Genomic DNA, 20,851 nt, shown 5'->3' on the forward strand with positions numbered 1-20,851 from the left:
ACCCCGCCGAACGACACAGTGCACACAGCAAGTTAAATGAAAGCGTATAAAAACTGTGAGGTACCGATCGCACCACACAGTGAGATTTTCAGTCTTTTTATTCATTATAGACACACATTTTTTTATTCAATATAAACAAAATTACTCCGTTTCACAGTACAGCTACGAAATTTCGTACAGGGCTAGCAGACAGCAACTGAGATCAGCTGGCCTTGACTTGTGAGTTTAGCTCAGCGATGCACAAACCGTTCTTAATTTCTGGACCACCTAAGTATCATTAAATGATTTATTGAAATCAATCTTCCTGTCATAAATATGGATTGAAGTGAATTAAGGATTATTTAAAAATTAAATTCTCTTTCACTCACTCTGTGTGTGTGTGTGTGTGTGTACGCGCGCGCGAGAGATAGAGAGAGAGAGAGAGAAAGTGAGAAAGCGTAATCACAATGTCAGAATTTAAGTCAATAAAAGTTAAAATCTGCTGTTTTAATAAACATTACATGTGACACGATGTGCACAATCAAAATAAATATCCTTTAAAAAGAAACAAACAAATATTATATTACCTACTCATTTGTTTTCATTAACAGATTCTTTTTGATGTAGTATTTATCACTGCTTACAAAAAAGTTTGAATGCACTTTCTGAAATAAATGAATGCTTATAAATGTAATAATGAAAAATTAACGTATAGAAACCAATTATTCAGTCTACAGAGAATTATTATTAACTTACATTTATTGAGAAAATGAAAATATTATTTTTTTTCTAAAAGTGATCACTGTGTTCATTTCGTCTAAAAATGTATAGGCTTATAACTTTTATAGTTTGAAGCATTTTTCTTTGATAAAAGATTACTCTTTCTTTATACTGATAAAAAAAAGTATATGTACAGGCTATTTCTAAGTAATGTTACAACTGACAAATCTACAAGTAGAGCAGGAATTTGAATCTATGACTTTTCTTTTATCATTTTTTCCCAGCAATGTTTATTTATTTCCTCAACCAATTTGTCTATTAGCAGCAGTGCAGACTCTTCAATCAATAGTGTTTACCATCAATAAAATGAGAAGAAAGTGTAAGACAGAAATTATAACTGTAACAAAATAGTGACTGAAACAATATAGGCTAAAGGTAATGTTCAGCCTACATTTATTCAATATACAATCTTATTGGCAGTATTCAATGTACAGGGCGTTTCATAATGTTCTTCAGAGTTTCGAAAATTCATTAACAAAAAACTATTTCACACATAAGAATAAGACAAGTACTATACGAAAGAGTACTTCAAATAGTTTTTTCCACATACACTAGGCAGTTGGAAAACCATTTGGTCGCTAGGCGTCGACAGTAGAGAAAATGGCTGCCACGGGAAGCGAGAAGTCGTTTTGTGTGTTAGAATTTCACTTGTCAAAGTCAGTTATTTCTGTGCAACATGCGTTTCGGTTGAAATTTCATAAGGAGCCACTAAGTGACAATTCAATTCGTGCGAGGTATAAACAATTCAGTGAAACTGGTTGCTTGTGGAAGCGAAAATCAACTGGTCCTCCATCAACCTCAGAAGTCAATGTCGAACGTGTGCATGCAAGTTTCATTCGCAGCCCGTCAAAATCGACTCCGGCTGCAGGCAGAGAATTACGAATTCCGAAAACAACAGTGTGGAAAGTTCTCCGTAAACGTTTATTATCCAAACCGTACCATCTTCAATTAATCCAGCGTCTTTCTGATGGATATAAAACACGTAGGCTCGATATTTGCTTACAGTTACAGAAAAAGATGTTGTTAGATGAAGGTTTTCTAAACAAGATAATTTTCAGCGATGAAGCTACTTTCCATATTAGCTGCAAAGTAAACCGTCATAACGTGCGAGTTTGGGGAATTGAAAACCCACATGCTTATGTGGGACATATTCGGGATTCTCCAAAAGTAAACGTTTTTAGTGCGATCTCTCGTGAGGCAGTGTATGGGCCGTTCTTTTTTATGGAAACGCCAGTAACCGGCATGATATACCTGGATATTTTACAATTATTGCTTATGCCTCGGCTACTCAACGACTTCATTTTCCAGCAAGATGGTTGTCCTGCCCATTTTCATAAAGAGGTTCGACAGTACCTTAACACAACATTACCTCGACGCTGGATAAGACGTGCGTCTGAAGAAGACCAACACATTATGCCTGTGTCCAACAAGATCACCAGACCTCACGCCGTGTAATCTCCTTCTCTGGGGATACGTGAAAGATAAGGTGTTTATCCCACCGATGCCGCACGATATCGTTGAACTAAAGGATCGCATAATCAATGCAATCAACTCTATCGAAAATGACATGTTAGAACGAGTTTGGCAAGAGCTAGACTTTCGTGTTGATGTGTGTCGCGTCACCAGAGGAGCACATATTGAACATTTATAGATTTTAACAAAAACTGTTTGAGTCCCTGCATCACCTTGTACAAGTTTCATTTAGATAAGTGAAATACTTTTTTTTGTACTGAATTTTTGTAACTCCTAAGAACATTATGCCCTGTATAATCTTATTAGGCAAACAAATGTTAACTGATCCCTTCCCATATTTCTCCCCCACATAACAAAATACACTATATGCAAGTGGTATTAACACATTACTTCCGGTCGAGTCCTCCTATTCTAGCCTGATTAGGTGCTACCTAATTTTCAGGACTATCCAGGTCAACCTTTTTGGTCCTGAGAATGTTGCCGACAAATCGGGCTACACTTTCCCATCTGCTCAGATTACGGAGCATCATTACATTGTGGGGGCTCAGTGCTCCGAGATCCGCCTCTAGTATCCCTCGATCTGCCGCCTACCGAGCACATTTGAAAAAGTGTGCTCAGCGTCGTCTCATATTCCGGGGCAATAGAGGCAATCGGGGGACAGCGCTTTCCCTATGACATGGAGGTAAGCGCGGAAGTACCCATGACCCGTTAAAAATTGGGTCATGTAATGCTCTACCTCTCCATGCCGCCGCTCCGTCCACGGTCTGACCAGGGGGATAAGCCTTGAGGTCCATCGTCCTCTGGTCTAGTGGGCCCAGGTCTCTTGCCATGCAAGGAACGTGCGAGTGCGTTCCTCGTTGGCAATGGTCTCCCGGCCTTCGCCTGCTCGTCGCCTCCTGTTGATCATCTGGCGCTCCCTTGCCAAAATAGCAATGGGTATGACGCCGCTGACCACCCGTACTGCAGGCTGGGAGACCGTCCGATACGCGGAAGCGACTCGCAAGGCTGCGGTGCGTTGCACCTGCGCGAGCCGCTTACGGTTTCTTGCAGTTCTTAATGCCTGGGTCCACACTTCCTACTTGTATAACAGGATGGAATACACTGTGGACATCAGCAATCGTCGTCTGCTGGCCTTCGGCCCGCCGACATTCCCCATGAACCGTCTGAGAGCAGTTATGGCTCTCGCAGCTTTGTTGGCGGCTCTCCGAATCTGCTCAGAAAAGCTGAGTTTCTGGTCAATCATCATACCGAGGTATTTTGCGGCCGGCTCGGTCTCGACAACCTCTACCCTGAACCACAGGGAGAGAAGGGTGTCGATACGCTTCTTTGTTAGAACCACGATCTTCGTTTTGCTGAGGGTTAGAGACAATCCATGGTCAACCAGCCAGGCACCGATTCTGTGCATGGCTCGGCTGAGCCTCAGTTGGACGCGCTCCACGTAATAATAATAATAGATAGAAATAATAATAACAATAATAGTAACTTATAAATTAAAATCTAAAGTAATATTTCATTAAATTTTCTACTCTTATTACAGATGTTACTCTAGCATAAATAAAATAGTTAACCACATTTTATTTTCCTCTTTGCATGTTTATGAGTGGATTTTTGGTTCATTAAAACATTCATAGTGGTAAATATATTTAAATTCTACTTTTTTCTTTAGCATAATATATATATATATATATATATATATACTGTGTTAGAAAATAAGATTAAAGTAAAATTAATACAAATTCATAAATATGTATTAAATCTGTTCACATAACAAGTGTTTACTTTGTAAATTATCCCATGTCAAACAGTTGTGTATGGAGCCGAATCGGTACTGACTTTTGGGAGAAATAAAAAATTGTCCTTTCACATAAAATTTATTTTAAGTTAAATTTGGCCTAAGTTTTATTTTGACAGTAAGTATCCATTTTTAGCACATTTCTTAATGAAAGATATCATTTCCTTAAATGGTGCATGACAAATTCCTGGAACAAATGTTTTTTATACGTTAAATGATATTATGGATATTAAAGCTGTTTAGTTTGATTCCTAACCCTCACTTCACTTTTAATCTTATTGATATATTATTAACATAAATTATTAGCCGATAAAAAAATATAACCTTTATTATCAAATCGCATGAAAATGGTCCTTGCTTTTCGATATCCGTAGGCAAACAGTGACAAAATAAATAGTTAAAAATCTAATTCACAAAAATAAGTTGAAAAGAAAACATGAATAAACATAAGTTTTGTTTCTTATAAATGTAAACATCGAAATGAATGTGCATCTTTCATAATTATCATGCAGCCAGCCGCCTGTGGAGCACATTCTTCCAATCTGCTACAATACAAAATCAAACATTCCAGTCCTGGAAAATTTATGAGTGCAACTCTGAAGTTAAAGGCTTCTCATCTGGATTATTAAGACATGAAATACAGAACAAAATAAATGCAGCTAGTGATCGTACAAATATTGCAAACATACATTAATCCATATTCACGTAAAATTGCTTGCATTTTTAGAGTGTGTTGCTTTCAAAACCACAAACAAAGGATTTATCTAAAAATATACTAAGAAAACACATACTAATGAACACACCATACTATTAGTGTAAAGATTAGACTGCAGTGATTATAGTAAATATTATAAAGGATAGACTGAATGCAGATTCAAAAAAAATGTAAAATTTTAAACAAAGAACTCAATATTCTAAAACAATGTGAAATTTAAAAACACTAAATATAAGAAGAAACTTGCTTAATTTCATATAAAAAGTGCAATCCAGACCAAATAAACTACCATATATTAATACCTTATATTAATGGTTAGACCATATATTAATGGTTAGCGTTTCCAGATAACATAACATTATTACAAGGTTCTGGTTTCCAAATAACTTAAAAGTAGGTGCTATTAACAACAGTACCTGTAATCCCTCAAACAAAGGAAATGAATAAATATTTCTAAAATGTCTCCTCAATGCTCATAATTTCCATACACTATCATTAAAAAGTGATTTTTGTACATTTTTCTGAAGTGAGATTCTGGAATTAACTGGAACAAGATGGTTTGCATAAGACCAAACTGGTTTTCAGAAGTATCAGAATGAGATTTTGATATAATTTCATCAAGTGTTCAAATCAAAAACGTGTTTTGGAGTGAGTAACATGTTACCATACAAATAACTTCTCTGAAAATCAATTCACAAACCTTCATTTTTATAGTCAGTTGTTACATTATGTAGTTCTTTCAGCTTCTTTGAAAGTCTCTTGCCAGAGCACCCCTAAATTTTTTACCCAGATTTTTTATCTTGCTCTACTTTTACGTAGTGCTATTTAATTTTATAGATACAAGTAGGACGTCGCTGAAGCTTTATAGAATAAACTTTATAGAATAAAACTCTACTTACACATTAAAAACATATCACTTTATTAAATTTTGCACACTGAAGTCCATATTTACAAGATAAGATGGCAAATGCATGTACTATAAACAAAATATACCGATCACTCTTTTTAATGAACAATGGCTAATGAGACATACAAATATGTCACTAATGAGTAATTCATTATGTTTCTAAAAGATCTGTTTCTGCTGTGCCCATTTTGCCTATTCATCATTCGATGGTTCTATTAAGCAAGGCAATTCTAAGGATTTCTATTCTGAGGATCCTGAATTTTGTACTCACGTGGAGAAACTCATCATTTCCAATAATAATTTTATTAGGATGAAGGGAGGCTTACGATGCAGCTAAGCCTGTTATGAATTGATCAAAACTTTCAATTATCGTCAGGATTGGCAAGAGAACACTTGTGTAATAATAAAAACAATTACAAAAATTAAAAAACACGACTGTCAAAAAATAAATAAATTGAACATAAAAAATGAATTAAATCAAACAAAAAAAAAAAGAAAAAGAAGAAAACTAGCAGTGGAAATAAAGGACTAAACATTATTAAGCAGTATTTAATTAAATAAAGTAATAGGCGATCAATCAACTTTCATTCAGTTTTAATTTGTTTAAATATATTTTTTATGTTGTAGAAATACCAGGCATTTTAATGATTAAGTTCTCAGCAGGTCTTATAGCGATAAGAGAATTTTGTTCTTCAATGAAAATATTTAAATGCAGTCGGGGAGCTCTTTAATATAGAATAATTATTATTCAGAGCCTTACTTCTCGATGTAACCTGGTGAGAACTAAATCATTAGAGAAACTTAATTGACTGGTAAGTCTACAACATGAAAAATATATTTAAACAAATTAAAAATGTTTGAAAGTTGATTGATCGCGTATTATTTTATTTAATTAAATATTGCTTAACGATGTTTTGTTCTTTATTTCCATTCCTTGTTTTCTTTTTTTTTCGTTTGATTTATTGTCGTTTTTTAGTTCAATTTATTTACTTCTTTTATTTTCCGGCAGTCCTGTTTTTAACTTTTATAACTGTTTTTAATATTCAGTACTTCTTAGTGATCATCGAGAAAAATTCACGATTCGAAAACTCTTGTATATAACGTATTTAACATACTGAGCCAAAGGAGGAAACTGTAAATATTTAAATTAATTTATTTAATTGGTGTATACCAATCTAAACTTAGAAATTTCTCAAGCGATTGAGTTCCTCGAGAGACATTTTATCGTGCAGATCATACAGCAATTTTCTGTCATCCAAACAACTAATGGCTAAACTCTCCAATTATCTCACGCGACTCAGTGCTACGTAGGCTTGGCCCTTGGCAAAGATGTGAGTGCTCAGATCTAAGTCGCTCTATCTAGGGTAGTCCCTTGTAGTTTATGCACCGTCACAGCTCAGCACAATATTAGTGGCAGCATACGCCGTTCAACTTTGCCCTATCCCCCTAAAGCATCAAATTCGACAATACTGGACTCGATCCTCAATCCGATGCCGTCAGCATTACCTCTAATCCTACTGTCATCAAACTCTACAAAGACCGTTTGTGGTAGCTCACCGGGCTCAAGCTGGTCTCGGCTTAGCGCAGGCCACTCGATTTTTCCGGGTATATCAGTTAATTTCTTTTCTGGTTTGGTTCCATAGTGATATCATTGTATACTAGTGAATATCCTATTTGAATCTCGAGAATCAAAAGACTGGTTGTGAAGATATAACGACATTTCCGAATAATCGAGATTGTTGGATCGAGAGTGTATATGATGCATGCAAAACTTATTCTTCAACCTAATAACAAATATTTGAATTTTGAAAATCGGAGGATTTTTTGCAGAGATATTATAAGAGCACCTCGTTGCACCTCCCAAAACAGCACTCCAGGGGCATTCCGTTTGTTACCAGTAGCTAATTATTGGTATAGCCTCGCACAAGGTGTTCGCATCGACTTAACACTCTAGTCTCACACTCAATCCCCAGGAGAAGCCCATTACTGTTAAATATAATTTTTTTAAATTTATTTAATATTATTTTATTTTATTTAACTTATTTAATTCTAATATTTTTGTAATATTACTTATTCGATTGATTTGAATCATTCAGTTCAAACCCAGCTAACACAGTGGTAGAGGCTCACAGTTCATTAAAGTTCAACTCATTAGAGTTTGTGCTTCAACCAGCAAATATCCATTATATATATACTTATAAATACATGCATCTTTATATAGCCAGTGACGCTCCTGGTAATATAAGGATTCCAACACGGGGTATGCGTCTAAATCGGTTCGGCTGTTGAGCTGCTACGATGGACACACACCCTAAATACATTACACATCTTTTTTTGGCAGTCATGTAAAAAGCAACAATGTAGTTTTTTTTATTGTTTCAGCAGGGAAACAGCTTGAATCATTGCTTAAAAATTAACACTTAACTTTTAAAGGATATAATTTACTTACCGATTTGTTCGCGAAATGCAATTCCCGTCAAATTACTACGAACTTTTAGTATACAAAAAACTGTTATCTTTTTAGTTTTTTTATCAGAATTGTCCTTTTGTACGAGTTGCTTAAGAATCCTGTTCGGTATTAGGGTAGTTTGACATTTAGGTGGTCGAATGTAACCGAAGGTCGCGTTTAACAGGATTGTTCGTGTTTTAACTCTGGTAAGTTGTTCTTTAATTGCGCAATATTTAACAAATTCCTGGAGTTAGCCTCCTTATTTTTGTGAAAAAAAATTAAGTTGGGCCCATAGTATTCCAAATTAAGTAATCTTGCATAATGTATGGTATTCTAAATGAAGTTAATCTTCTTGTGTAACATGTGGCTTGATGTTAAATCCAATTAATAGGCAGATGATATTTAGTTTAATTTAAAAATCGATTCCAATAAGAATATTTTCGAAAAACCAATATTAGTAACTAGTATCGTTGAAATATACAGCTTACGTAGTTGAAATATTAGCATGAGTTATTGTAATTTAAATATTAGGCTTGTGTATGCCTATCGCACAGTGAAGCGTTCATGTACTGACATCAAATGTATGATTTAGTATAAACGTACGTCCCATCTATACAGCCTGTGGTTTGTGAAATGCAAGCAATTTTGGCAGAAAATCTATTTGCACATAGTTATTGTATCTCAGCAAACCAAACTAAATTAAATATGTAACAAATAATTTTATTAATGTCAGAATGTTTATAATTTCTTGCTGTAATCTATTTAAATGACAAGTACTGTATCGTAATAGTGTAGTTCCAGAGGATTCATTGCTGGCTGTATATCTGAATTGGAAAGACACATTTAGAATTTGATTGATAAATGTAGATCTGAACTGTAATTGCCTATTTAATAATATCAGTGTTTTACATATATATATATATATATATATATGTAAATTTAACATCATTGAAATATGTTAAATGTTTTTATTGTGTGTATGCAGAATATGTAAGTTATTGTTCATTTCTGGCAGACAAGGAATTTTAGTTGAATTTATGAATGAGTTTTATTTTCTCTAATAAGTCTTAACAAGCACAATCAACTAAAACCCTATTTAGATTTATTGCACTGTGATTGATGAATTGGTATCATCCCACTGCTGCGTGTCAGTTTTCTTGGACCTTTGTGCTATCCACTTCCTTTTATTTGTTGTAAATCACATAATTTTATTGCGACATTAACTGTTACATGTAATAGGCTTTAGGTGTGGCCAGAAAGTTTAAGTAACAGTCATAAAAATTTTTCATTTAGAACATTATAAATCCATCAAGTAACAACAAACTAAATGAAAAAAAATATATGGCTGTCTTATCAGCCATATAAAAACAAAAGTATTTTAGAGGGAATTACTTGTATAGTAATGATGTAGTGAATGAATTCAAAACATTAAATTGTGACCATGAAATAAGCTATATAAAATACATTTTTGCCTGCTATATACCTGCAGTCTCTACAAACAGGGTAACCATATTTCCATTGTGTATATATGGTATACTGCTTCTTAAGGATCTTAGGGAACTATAAAAAATAAATTGCTGTTTGCCTCATTAAATTTGATGAACTGTAAGACAAAACATAACACAAGAAAATTACCAAATAATTCACTTTAAAACTAATGGAACTTTCTTTTAAAGGATTTTTGGATGTGATTATGAGCTCCTTTATCAGTGGAGTATCTAGTCACATTGTTGTCCAACCTTAAATAGGTAAGATAAGTGAGAAACACAATAAAAAATATACAAACAAAATATTGAACTGGTTTCACTACATTACAGTCTTGTACAAAGGCAACAGAAAATTATGTTGCACATTCTTAATTTCATCAACAAATTATACTTCACTTTACATGTAATTACAGAATATGAGCACAACAAATCAATTTTTTATCTCACCATGTTCGAAATAAATAACAAGCTAACCTTCAAAATATATTAAAAAATAAACTCACAACTGATACACTTATCCATAACACATGTCAACATCTTGTATAGCATGAATGAATGGTTCCTGCATTTCAGCTGCCAAAAAGTTTAAAGTTCAGTCTCGTGCAACTAGATAGAACATTCTAATGGTTTTCCTACCAAAATTTTTAAGTTGATGCTTATGATTTTATGTTTATTTTGCTATTACATTATAAACATGTGCAAGGTTATTATGTAATGTATGTTGTGATGGAGCGTAAAAGTTCTATGGGTTATTATTTTGGTGTCTGTAACGGAGAGTTTGTTTTTAATTGAATTACTGCCATCATATGAATGTAAATTAAATTTTTCTAATACATTTTAATGTGTGGATTAATTCACAAAAGTGCTGATTTTATTTTTAAATAAGATTATTTCTTTTGAGTTTTTTTTATAGATAATTTTTCTGAAACATTATTGTATTTGTTTATAATATATGAGAGATATTTTTCACTGATTTCAGGCTAAATCTGCAAAATGCCATCAGCTGTTCAGCACAGTACATCTACTCAGAAAGCTGGCAGTCAACATTCAGACTTTGTAGCAGTTACTGAAAAAATTCTAAAAGAGTGCAGTTTATTATACAGCAATAAAGACAACGGTTTGTCATATGTTTATATAGTACATATACAATACACAGTTAGTAGTTTAGTTGAGATGTTCCATAAAATTAATTCAGTATATAAGTTTGAAATAAAAATTACAACTTATTAATTTTTGTACCTCTCATACAAAAATTAACTAGGCTGTCATGGTGTGTTTCCTGCCTTGTCAGGTGATTGTACTACTGGAACCCTGACAGATGTGATTCAACCCTGTTATTTGAGAGTCTACTACAGGTTAATTGCATTTCAAACCCCCACCCTTTTAGACAGTAAATTCTTCAAGAATAATGTAAATTTGCCAATAAAAAATTAATAAAATATCAACACTTTTGGGATTATTGGTTAAACAAATTTATTTGATACAAGATTTACTTTTGCTTATAAATAAATTCCTACTTTTTCAAAAAATGAAGTTAGATTGTTAACATATCTTATTATACTATTTAATATTAAAATTATCATCATATACTGTTTTGTATGATGTATTAGAGTGAAAATCAAAAAATCAATACCTGACCAAAATAATGTAGGGGATAATGTATTGCTTCATTAACATCACTCAGTAAAGAAAATTAACTTTTTCTGTAATGTTGAACATTATTTAGAAGCTTTGTTGTGTTAGCATATACAACTGCAGACATGGATTTGTAAATTTCTAAAAGAATTGACCTAATTTTTGCATTTCTTGTGGGTGTTAGAACCCATTAACTCATTTCAAAATTTAAAATGATTTTTTTTGTTAGTACCTAAGAACCACTGTGTGTGCTAGATATCATAATTGTAATATGTTCAAAAGCACATTAAAATTTTAATTTTATCTAAATTTAAATAATCATTTGTTATCTAAGTATAGATAATAACAATTTATGAAATTATTGAAAAAATAGGAAAGAAATAGCTAATGCTATTTATTTCAGATATATCCCCCTGTTTATTTAAAACTGTACACAGTTTTTTAATGTATTGTTTCACAATACAGAAGGGTAAATGTGTAAAGCACATGAAAAATAGAAAAGGAGATGTGTAAAGCACATGAGGTTCAATATACACCAGTCATCTTTCTCTGAGAGTAATGACCATCTGTGTTGGTGATGATACTGAAATTTTTAAATTAAAACTAAATTTCAATTAAATTAATTGAAAATATTTGGACTTATCAATTTATATACATCATGTCTCTCTCATCTTTTCCAACTATGTTATTTTTATGGTTTCATTGTCTTCCTCCTGAAATTTAGTTGTAGATGTTCGCCGTATTTTTCATCTTAGTTCACTTTACTGTCTACTGTTTGTCTATCAAACTATTTTTGCTAGGTTTTGTCTCAGACAGATGACTTTTGATATTGATCAGATTGTCCTGGACACTTCAGTGCCAATTGCACAATTCACTTTAGTGTTTTGATCCTGGAGTTTACAAACAAACTTCTATTCGACTTTTCTTGATGCCCATATAGTGGCAGAACCAGAAGCTCCTATTGGGAAGAGATTCATTGAATTTTGTAAATTGAGGAAGTAAGATTTCTGTTTTTGGAGGGTCAAACCCTCTTATGGGGAAAAAAATAGTATTTACTCAGGATATTATTTTATAAAAAAAAAATATATATATTATTTATATTTGGTATTATAGTATATTATATTGTATGTATTTTTTTTAAATTATATTGTATGAAAATATATAATTATAAAAAAATATCTGATCCCAGAAAAGATCTGCTGAAAGTACAATTTCGAAGAGAATTGTTTTAATCTGATTTTTAAAGAATAATTATATCGCATTTCAATATATAAGTCAACAATTTTTTTTTTTTAAGTTTATGGGATTGATTGGTTATTAATATAGTGTTAAATTCAATTTCTTATAGATTAAATATAGAATTATATATAGGATAACACATGCAAAATTATTTTCAACTTTATTATCACTGATTTCAGTCTCAACTAAATAACTAACTTATAATAATTGTAAAAATTATACGTAATTGAAGAATTTTAAAAATGTAAAAATTGAAATTTTCATTTTATATGTGTATGTATTAAAATGAAGTATAAAATAATGAGAACTTCCTTCACTCATATTATGTATTGTTTTTTTCAAGGATTGGTCAAAATTGCTGAACAGCTTGGTGTCAAACTGTCAGCTCCAAGGAAAAAGGTAGTGATTCTATTGATTGGAAATCATTCAGCTGGGAAATCATCATTTATAAATTGGTAAGTCTATATAATGATGAACAAGTTATCTCAACATTTATTTTCAATTAAATATAATTACTTTCAATCACTGTGTGTTGTTTCTTTCACTTCTTTTCATTCAGTAGTAATCTTTTATGTATAGTTTTTCTGGATTTCTTTTCTTACTTTTATCAAGATGGAGGTTACTTGCTTTTGCATTCTTATAAGCAGCTTTTTCAGTAGATAAGATTTTTTGTTAGCCTATCCAAAATTTAAATAGTAACAAATGTAAGTAAATAAATTAAAGTAAAGTAAATTAATGTAAGTAAATAAATTGTAAGTGACAAATGTTTTATATTTTAAACAGGTATTTCCCTTATACCTTGAAATAATATATATTATTTATCATAAAAGATTATGGTTTGGAATTAAAACACAATATTTTTATAGTATAGTTTTTTTTTACCAATATCCTTTCTCTGATCATTGTATATATGTTTAAGTTATTAATTTTAGACAGGTTTAATTATCATCACCTTTTATGCAAAGGCTAGGCAGCATCAGCCAGTCTTATTAAGCTATATATTATAGGGTTGACTAGTTTCTTTCCTTGGAAAAGCATATATAGCTGGCTAGTTACATAAATTTTAGTCAGATAAAAGTGTATTAAAAAAAAATATTTAATTGCAGTCACTTTGTAATAGAAAAATTTCATTTGTAGTGTTACCTCAGTAATTTTTAATTTATTTCTTTTAGTTGAAATAAATACAGTTCTATTTGTCCACATGGTAGAACTGGATTGCTAAGGTTAGGGTAATTATCATTGAAGTGCTCTTTGCAACAGCAATTCAGGGATAAAAACCAATGAGTAAAAAATTTTTATGTGGTGAAGTGACTACTTTTATATAATTTTTCAATTTTTTTGGCATATATGTTTAGCAATATTTGGACACAGTACAGACAGCTGAAAAATAAATATGTGATATATCTAGAAGCTCCTGAGTGAACCTTACAGGAGGGCACTAAAAATTATTAATTAATACCAGCCTCAACTTAATGAAAAAAGTATTTAGGTTCAAATTGTGAATTGCTCCATGCTTGTAAATTTGCCTTTATGGAGTTTAACTGAGCTACATGTTATATTAAGGGCTTATAAGTTGTCATTGTATCTTATTAATTTTTGTTTGTATAAATTTAGGTACATAAATGAAAATGTTCAAAAAACTGGTGTTGCAATAGAAACACAAGGATTTGTTCTTGTTACTTCTGGAAAGAGAAGAGAATCTTTGACTGTAAGTATGAAAGATATATGTATGAATATGAGGCATTTTTCAAATTGTCTCTCATTGAAGGTAGATTAATTCCTTAACAACTCTGTATCTGTTAAATGTAGTGTTTCATTTAACCACATTAAATCATTGTGAAGAAGGGAAGCAATTCACCCTCTTTTCATCTAAAACTAATGTAAATCTATACACCTTGTTAGATGAGATTAAATTTTATGAGAAGTAGGAGACCTGACTTTACAGTAGGCACTCAGAGAATAGTTTGTAATTTTTATTATATAATTCCTGAGTGGAAAGTCCTTGGACAATTCTGCTGCTGCAAAGAGTCATCTACTTCACCGAGATCCATTACAGAAGCAGCTGTACTGACAGCTAATGTAAGGTGTCCAACATGATGCCATTCATGAAACTGCTGACCCAATTCATATGACATTCATCCAAGGAAGAGAAAATGTAGGATAAGGAGAGCAGCGGGATGAAGAATGGAATATAATCAACCCAAGAAGATGCTGCCTCTGATCAGGTAGTTTAGGGTAGTTTATTGTCTTGCCTAGGACCACAGTAACATGTTACAACAATTATAACCAGTTAACCAATACATAATGTGTTACGTTATTATCTTGCCCAATATGGCTTAAATACATAGTGCAAGATGTCACTGTTATTAATGTATTTGTACTCTTCCCTTGAAATACTGTCCCTTTAACATTGTCAACCCAGTACGGTCAATCTGCACAGCATTTTTTAAATAAAAATTTTATCGATATAAAAAAAAAAGAAATATATATAACCAAACCATAGGAGTTGCAAGTCATGAGACGAGATCCATTCAACCAACTAGTCAACAGGGTTACACATGAATTACAGCAAATATGAGGATCGTAGAACCTGTCCGGATCACCTACTTTACATCCAAAATATAGTTCATATGATTTTCACTGGAGTTATATTTTTACTCCGAGACTAATGTTATCTTGCCACAAATGTAGCAGAAACTGTCTGAATGATTAATGCAACTGCGTGGCATTTTTATTAAAAAATACACAGTAATACACTCACAAACACACATTACAAAATTTATATATACATATATATATTAATGTAGTATTTAGAGTGATTTTACAGGGAAAAATAAAATCAGCAATTGGGAGAAGAAATAACACCACTAAATATTACTCACACAAAAGTTTGCACTTAACTGATGTAGTTGAGATTTGTTTAGTCAGCATGATACATTATTTACCGTACACACTGCACAATGTATGCCTAATGGGTGATGTAATTTCATTTAGAATAAAATATGACTTGAATCATACGTGTGTCATTTGTAATCATTTTAATTATACTGTAAATGATAATAATACTTATTTTTCATGGTTACGTATCAACTGAAATAAATTATAGTTTATTTAGCAATTTAACTGCGGCAATAAATAATATATTGTACTTGCATTATTCATGCACATGTATTTGCTGGAAAATAAGAAGGACAATTACAAAGAATCTGAGACCATTAGGGAAATTCTGACTTTATATTTGGAATCAGCACCCAAAAATACATAAGATTCAGCAACTACTAACTAGTAACAAAATCAATGTTGACTGGTGTTATATAGTAGAATCCATGATATGGCATTTGTACTTATTGCATGTGATATCATTTTTCACTGTTACTTTTATTGTTCTTTATGCAGGCCTTTTATTATATGTTTTGTGTTACTATTAAATATCCTTTTCCTGGTCTTGGGCAAGGTAGTAGACTATCATGACCAACTCCAATCAGATGTAGTCCTTCTGTGAGTTATTTTCTCCTTTTTTATCCTCACCAATTCTTTATGATTCATCTGTTGTTTCTTGGATAATGAACAAAATTCAATTTTCATTTAAATGAATTTCAAGGAAATTGTGTCAGCTATCACACTGACAGCACCTTCTTGCAGGTTAATTGTGTCAGCTAATGGCATTTTCTTATAGTAAGCAGATTAGTAATTTTTTAGGCTCAGTGAAGTAACAATTCTACTTACAGGACTTCCCAGGGGCTGTAGTTTCCTATCTTATGCACATTGGGCCTACTCCTCCTAACATATAAAATTAATTGTTTTAATAATTTCTTTGTTACTTTTCTTTTTGGATATTTGGTTTTTTGAATAGGATAAAATTTTTAATCAATTATGCTTAAATTTTTGTGTTTGGTAAGTTGTTAACAGTCTATTGTTAATTTGCTAATAGTATAAAAATATGAAAGAAAAAACTGCTGATCACAATGTATGAGGTCTGTTCAGATTTTTTAATTACACGCCAATCGAGATATTTAGTGACGTGGGTTGACAGCATTGTATTCCGCATTACCTCCTCTGTAACCCCATGTTCTTGGATTATTGATATCTTGTTTAGTTTTCATGTTATTGTTATTTGATTGCAACATGTTTAAGTGTTAATAGCGATTTTTGTAATGTGTGATTTTCAGGATCAACGATACAATGTAAAATTTTGCATGAAACAGGAAAACTTTTACAGAAATATTCTAACTTTTGAAACAAGCGTACGGAGATGATGCTCTGGGTCGTACACAATATTATGAATGGTTTTCACTATTTAAAAGTGGTCAACAGTCAATTGAAGATGACACTCAACCAGAAGGGCCTTTGACTTCAACTGATGACATGATTGACTGATCTTAAATCGCTGATTAACTGTCAGAGAACTTGCAGAAGAGGTTAGAATCTCAATTGGATCATGCCATGACATTTTGACTGAAAAATTGAACATGCATCAAGTTACAGCAAAGTTTGTTCCTTGTTTGATGACCGAACAGCAGAAAGAACATCAAGTGGACATTTGTCGGCCACTTCTTGAAAAAGCCGTGATGATGAGACATTCACGCAAAGGATTATAATGGGAGACAAAAGCTGGGTTTACAGCTATGACATTAAGACAAAATTTCAGTCATCACAATGGATTGGCAAAAGATTTCCACGCCCCAAGAAAGCATGTTAGTCTCGATCTAATGTCAAAGTGAAGCTCTCTGTTTTTTTGATTTTAATGGAATTGTGCATTTCGAATTCTTGCCTCAAGGTGAAACAGTGAACCACGCATACTATCAAGGTGTTTTACAAAGGTTATGTGAAAAAATTCGCGAAAAGAGACCAGAGTTGTGGTAAGACAACTCATGGTTCCTTCACCACGACAATGAGCCTGCACAGTTAGCTTTGTCAGTTCATCAGTTTTGTGCCAAAAATCAGATGACTGTCCTCTCTCAGCCTCCCTACTCGCCAGACCTGGCTCCTTGCAATTTTTTCTTAATTCTGAAATTGAAATCGGTGATGAAAGGATGCTGGTTTGAAACTAGTGATTATATTAAAGCAAATTCTTCATGGACCTTAAAGTCCATTTCAAATGAAGCTATCTAGCACTACTTCACAAAGTGGAAATACTGCTGGGAAAATTGTGTGAATAGAGAAGGGGAATACTTTGAAGGGGACGAGGACCAATATGTAAAATGAATAATGAAGATTAAGAAAAATAAAGTTCGGTTATTTTCTAAGCAGACCTCGAATAGTGTGAATGGAATTAGAAGATGAAATGGAAAAATACAGGAGGGGATAGTCACTGAATCATATATATCTGTTTGTGGAAAATGCCTTGAAGATTCATTTATGCTTCGTATAAGTACAGTAATGATAAATTACATTAGATTTACATACTATTAGCAAGAAAACAATATATGTGAAATAGTGTCATTCTTACAGTTATGTTTGAATGATATGGTTGTGCCTGGATGATGTACAGTGAAATGCCTATTTGATACCACTGATCAATGCTATTGATAGTCTGGAAAATGAAAGAAAGCACTTGGATCTTAGACTGCAGTAATTTATCTGTTACTATTGTAAAAAATGCAATTTATACCAAGCCAAAGCTTGTTCCTTTCTACATTAGTTTATGAAGGAATTATTAAAACAACAATAAACATAAATGCTTACATTCTTGAGAAGCATGATATTTTTGCAGCTGTTTTTTTGTGTATGCCATTTTCAGTTTTTAGGTCTTTAGTCAAAAAGGTTTTGCTGAATGCGGTTTACATATATTAAAGTGTGGATAACTGTCTTGACTCTCATCAGGTCATTTCATCAAATATTTTGGCAATGGTGAGTCATTAAAAAGGTTTACCTCTGACCTGTTCTAGTATTGAATGAAATGACTTGAGGGTCATTTAGGGGTCCATATTTTAACATAGGTAAACCACACATTTTTGTTAAAGTTCCAGAGGCTGGAGTAGCATATATAATTACAATTAGTAATTCATACTGCATTTAGTAAGGAATACTTGCATAAGCATTTGTAAAAAATTCTTCTTTATAAAAATAGAATTTCAAGCTGATTTGGCTTGTATTGAAAAAAAAACATTAATGCATATAGGATTTTAAAGTAAACTAAAAGTAAATTGTATTTTATTAGGGAAGTAAGTTGATAAAAAACTGAATTAAATATACTATTATTATATGAAATTAATCATTTTAAGATTCATATTATTCCTTTGTACTGCTAAATTATATTTTTAATTCTATTAATATAAACCACTTAGTACAGAATATTGAGATAAGACATATAAGATAAGATATGTCTTATCTCAATATTCTTTACTAGTTGGTTTATATTAATAGAATTTATAATATTATTATATGCTTCTAATAGAGACAATATTTTTTGTGATGAAAACTAAAAGAAAAATGTTGTATAAATATATATATATTTTAATGAGGAATGACAATATTTAGTTCCTTTAATATTGTTTAACTCTCAGTAGCCTTTTATGAGTATTTATATTGCAAATTCTGTAAAAATATATCACAAGAAACTGAATTTCTGTTCTAAATGACAATAAATTATATTGTTAGATGAATATTAAAAATTGTTTTAATGCTTGTAAAACACCACAGTATGATAGATCTTTTGCTTGGGATTATTGTCAGTCCTATTGGACAGTTTTTATTGTACCATTACCACAGTTATGTTTTCTGAGATTAAAACATTTATTTTATTTTAGGGAAATGCTACACTTCATTTGTACCCTCATTTCCACACATTGGAAAAAATTAATGGTAAGTACTATTTTATTTTGAGGTATTTAAGTTAGAAGGTGTTAGTAGGAGTTAGAAAATTTTTATTGTTGTTAATCATTTAATAATACCAAATATTACGTTTGTTATTTCCTTCATTACGTGTGTATTAGTTACACAGTTAGATTCAATGCTACCCACCGGGTTGGTCTAGTGGTGAACTCGTCTTCCCAAATCAGCTGATTTGCAAGTCGAGAGTTCCAGCGTTCAAGTCCTAGTAAAGCCAGCTATTTTTACGGACTTGAATACTAGATCGTGGATACCGGTGTTCTTTGGTGGTTGGGTTTCAATTAACTACACATCTCAGGTATGGTCGAACTGAGAATGTACAAGACTACACTTCATTCACACTCATACCATCCTCATTCATCCTCTGAAGTTATATCTAAACGGTAGTTACCGGAGGCTAAACAGGAAATAGGAAGAAAAGAAGTTAGGTTCAATGCTATTATAACTAACTTTAGGTGTAAAATTTCATTTAAGTAGATGAAAATTGAAATGTGTGCAAACTGGATTCGTTAACAAAAATTGACTTTCATTTTGTATTAAAATTTAAATTGTTGGAATCTAATTACGAAAAAAAATTTACTTAAGTTTTAAAAATAATTTGAATAATTTTTAAATCTTGGAAAAAATTTAGATTGTCTATTAAGCCTGTGTATATTTCAGACAATTTATTCTGTTATTTGTGAAAAATGGCCAGATTAATGAAAGATCAATTAATGGAAATTGCACTGTGATAATGTGCTAAATTACACATCACTGCTTTTTTTTTTTAATTTTATCATAAAACTCGCTCTAATGAAACCATAACTACCATATTCATCAGACATGGCTTCCTGTGATATTTGTCTCTTTCCAAAACTGTAAAAATCATGAAAGGAATATATTATCCCTGTTAAAGACACTAAACAAAAATCATTGAGTGTTCTAAAGGCTATACTGGAAAGTACATTCCAGAAGTACTTTGAAGACTGGAAAAAATATTGTCATAAAAGTGTTTTTTTATGTGGTAAAATTAAAAAAAAAAAAAAGAAGACATATAAGCACAGATGAATAAAGACATATCATTTCAAACAAATAAAACTGCATGAACTTTCTGATCAAACTTTTTATGTACATACAGTATGTGTAAGCATAATTGGTTGATGCACAGCAGTTCATTTTTCTTGCCTCTGGGTATGTGTTGGTATTGGTTAATGGGTGTAGTCCGGGTATGTAGGATGAACAAGGGAATGAACGATTATGCAGAATAAGACATTGTTCATTCTTCAATCACTTTGCATAATCTGAGAGTGTCATGTCTGTTGTAATTTGACTGGACTTATTATCATTTAATACTAAATCAAAATGCCTCAACTGAAATTGACATGCTTGTTAGGCAAAGGAGTGGAACTTAGAAGCTTAAGTAATTACATCATTATGATTGTATTTAAAAATATATATAATGAAAATGCTGTTACTTTCAATAATTCAGGATTGGATGACTAATCTTTTTGAAATATTAATTTATACATTAAAGAAATTATTGTCAAAGGAAACACAAGTGATAGAAAGTAGAATGTTCAGTATG

The 20,851-nt window shown here is 31.9% G+C and overlaps 1 protein-coding gene across 1 annotated transcript in view; it reads left to right on the forward strand.

Moving 5' to 3' along the window:
• The first annotated feature begins 7,869 nt into the window (after nucleotides 1-7,869).
• LOC142323264 (uncharacterized) overlaps nucleotides 7,870-20,851 on the forward strand; it is an 81,932-nt gene continuing 68,950 nt past the window's right edge. The window contains exons 1-5 of the mRNA XM_075362669.1: nucleotides 7,870-8,301; nucleotides 10,562-10,699; nucleotides 12,800-12,911; nucleotides 14,071-14,164; nucleotides 19,206-19,260. Of these exons, the coding sequence (XP_075218784.1) occupies nucleotides 10,576-10,699; nucleotides 12,800-12,911; nucleotides 14,071-14,164; nucleotides 19,206-19,260 (385 nt within the window). The 5' untranslated portion in view covers nucleotides 7,870-8,301; nucleotides 10,562-10,575. The remainder of the gene's footprint in view (nucleotides 8,302-10,561; nucleotides 10,700-12,799; nucleotides 12,912-14,070; nucleotides 14,165-19,205; nucleotides 19,261-20,851) is intronic.

This window comes from Lycorma delicatula, chromosome 4, assembly GCF_047948215.1.
Source record: "Lycorma delicatula isolate Av1 chromosome 4, ASM4794821v1, whole genome shotgun sequence".
NCBI lineage: Eukaryota > Metazoa > Arthropoda > Insecta > Hemiptera > Fulgoridae > Lycorma > Lycorma delicatula.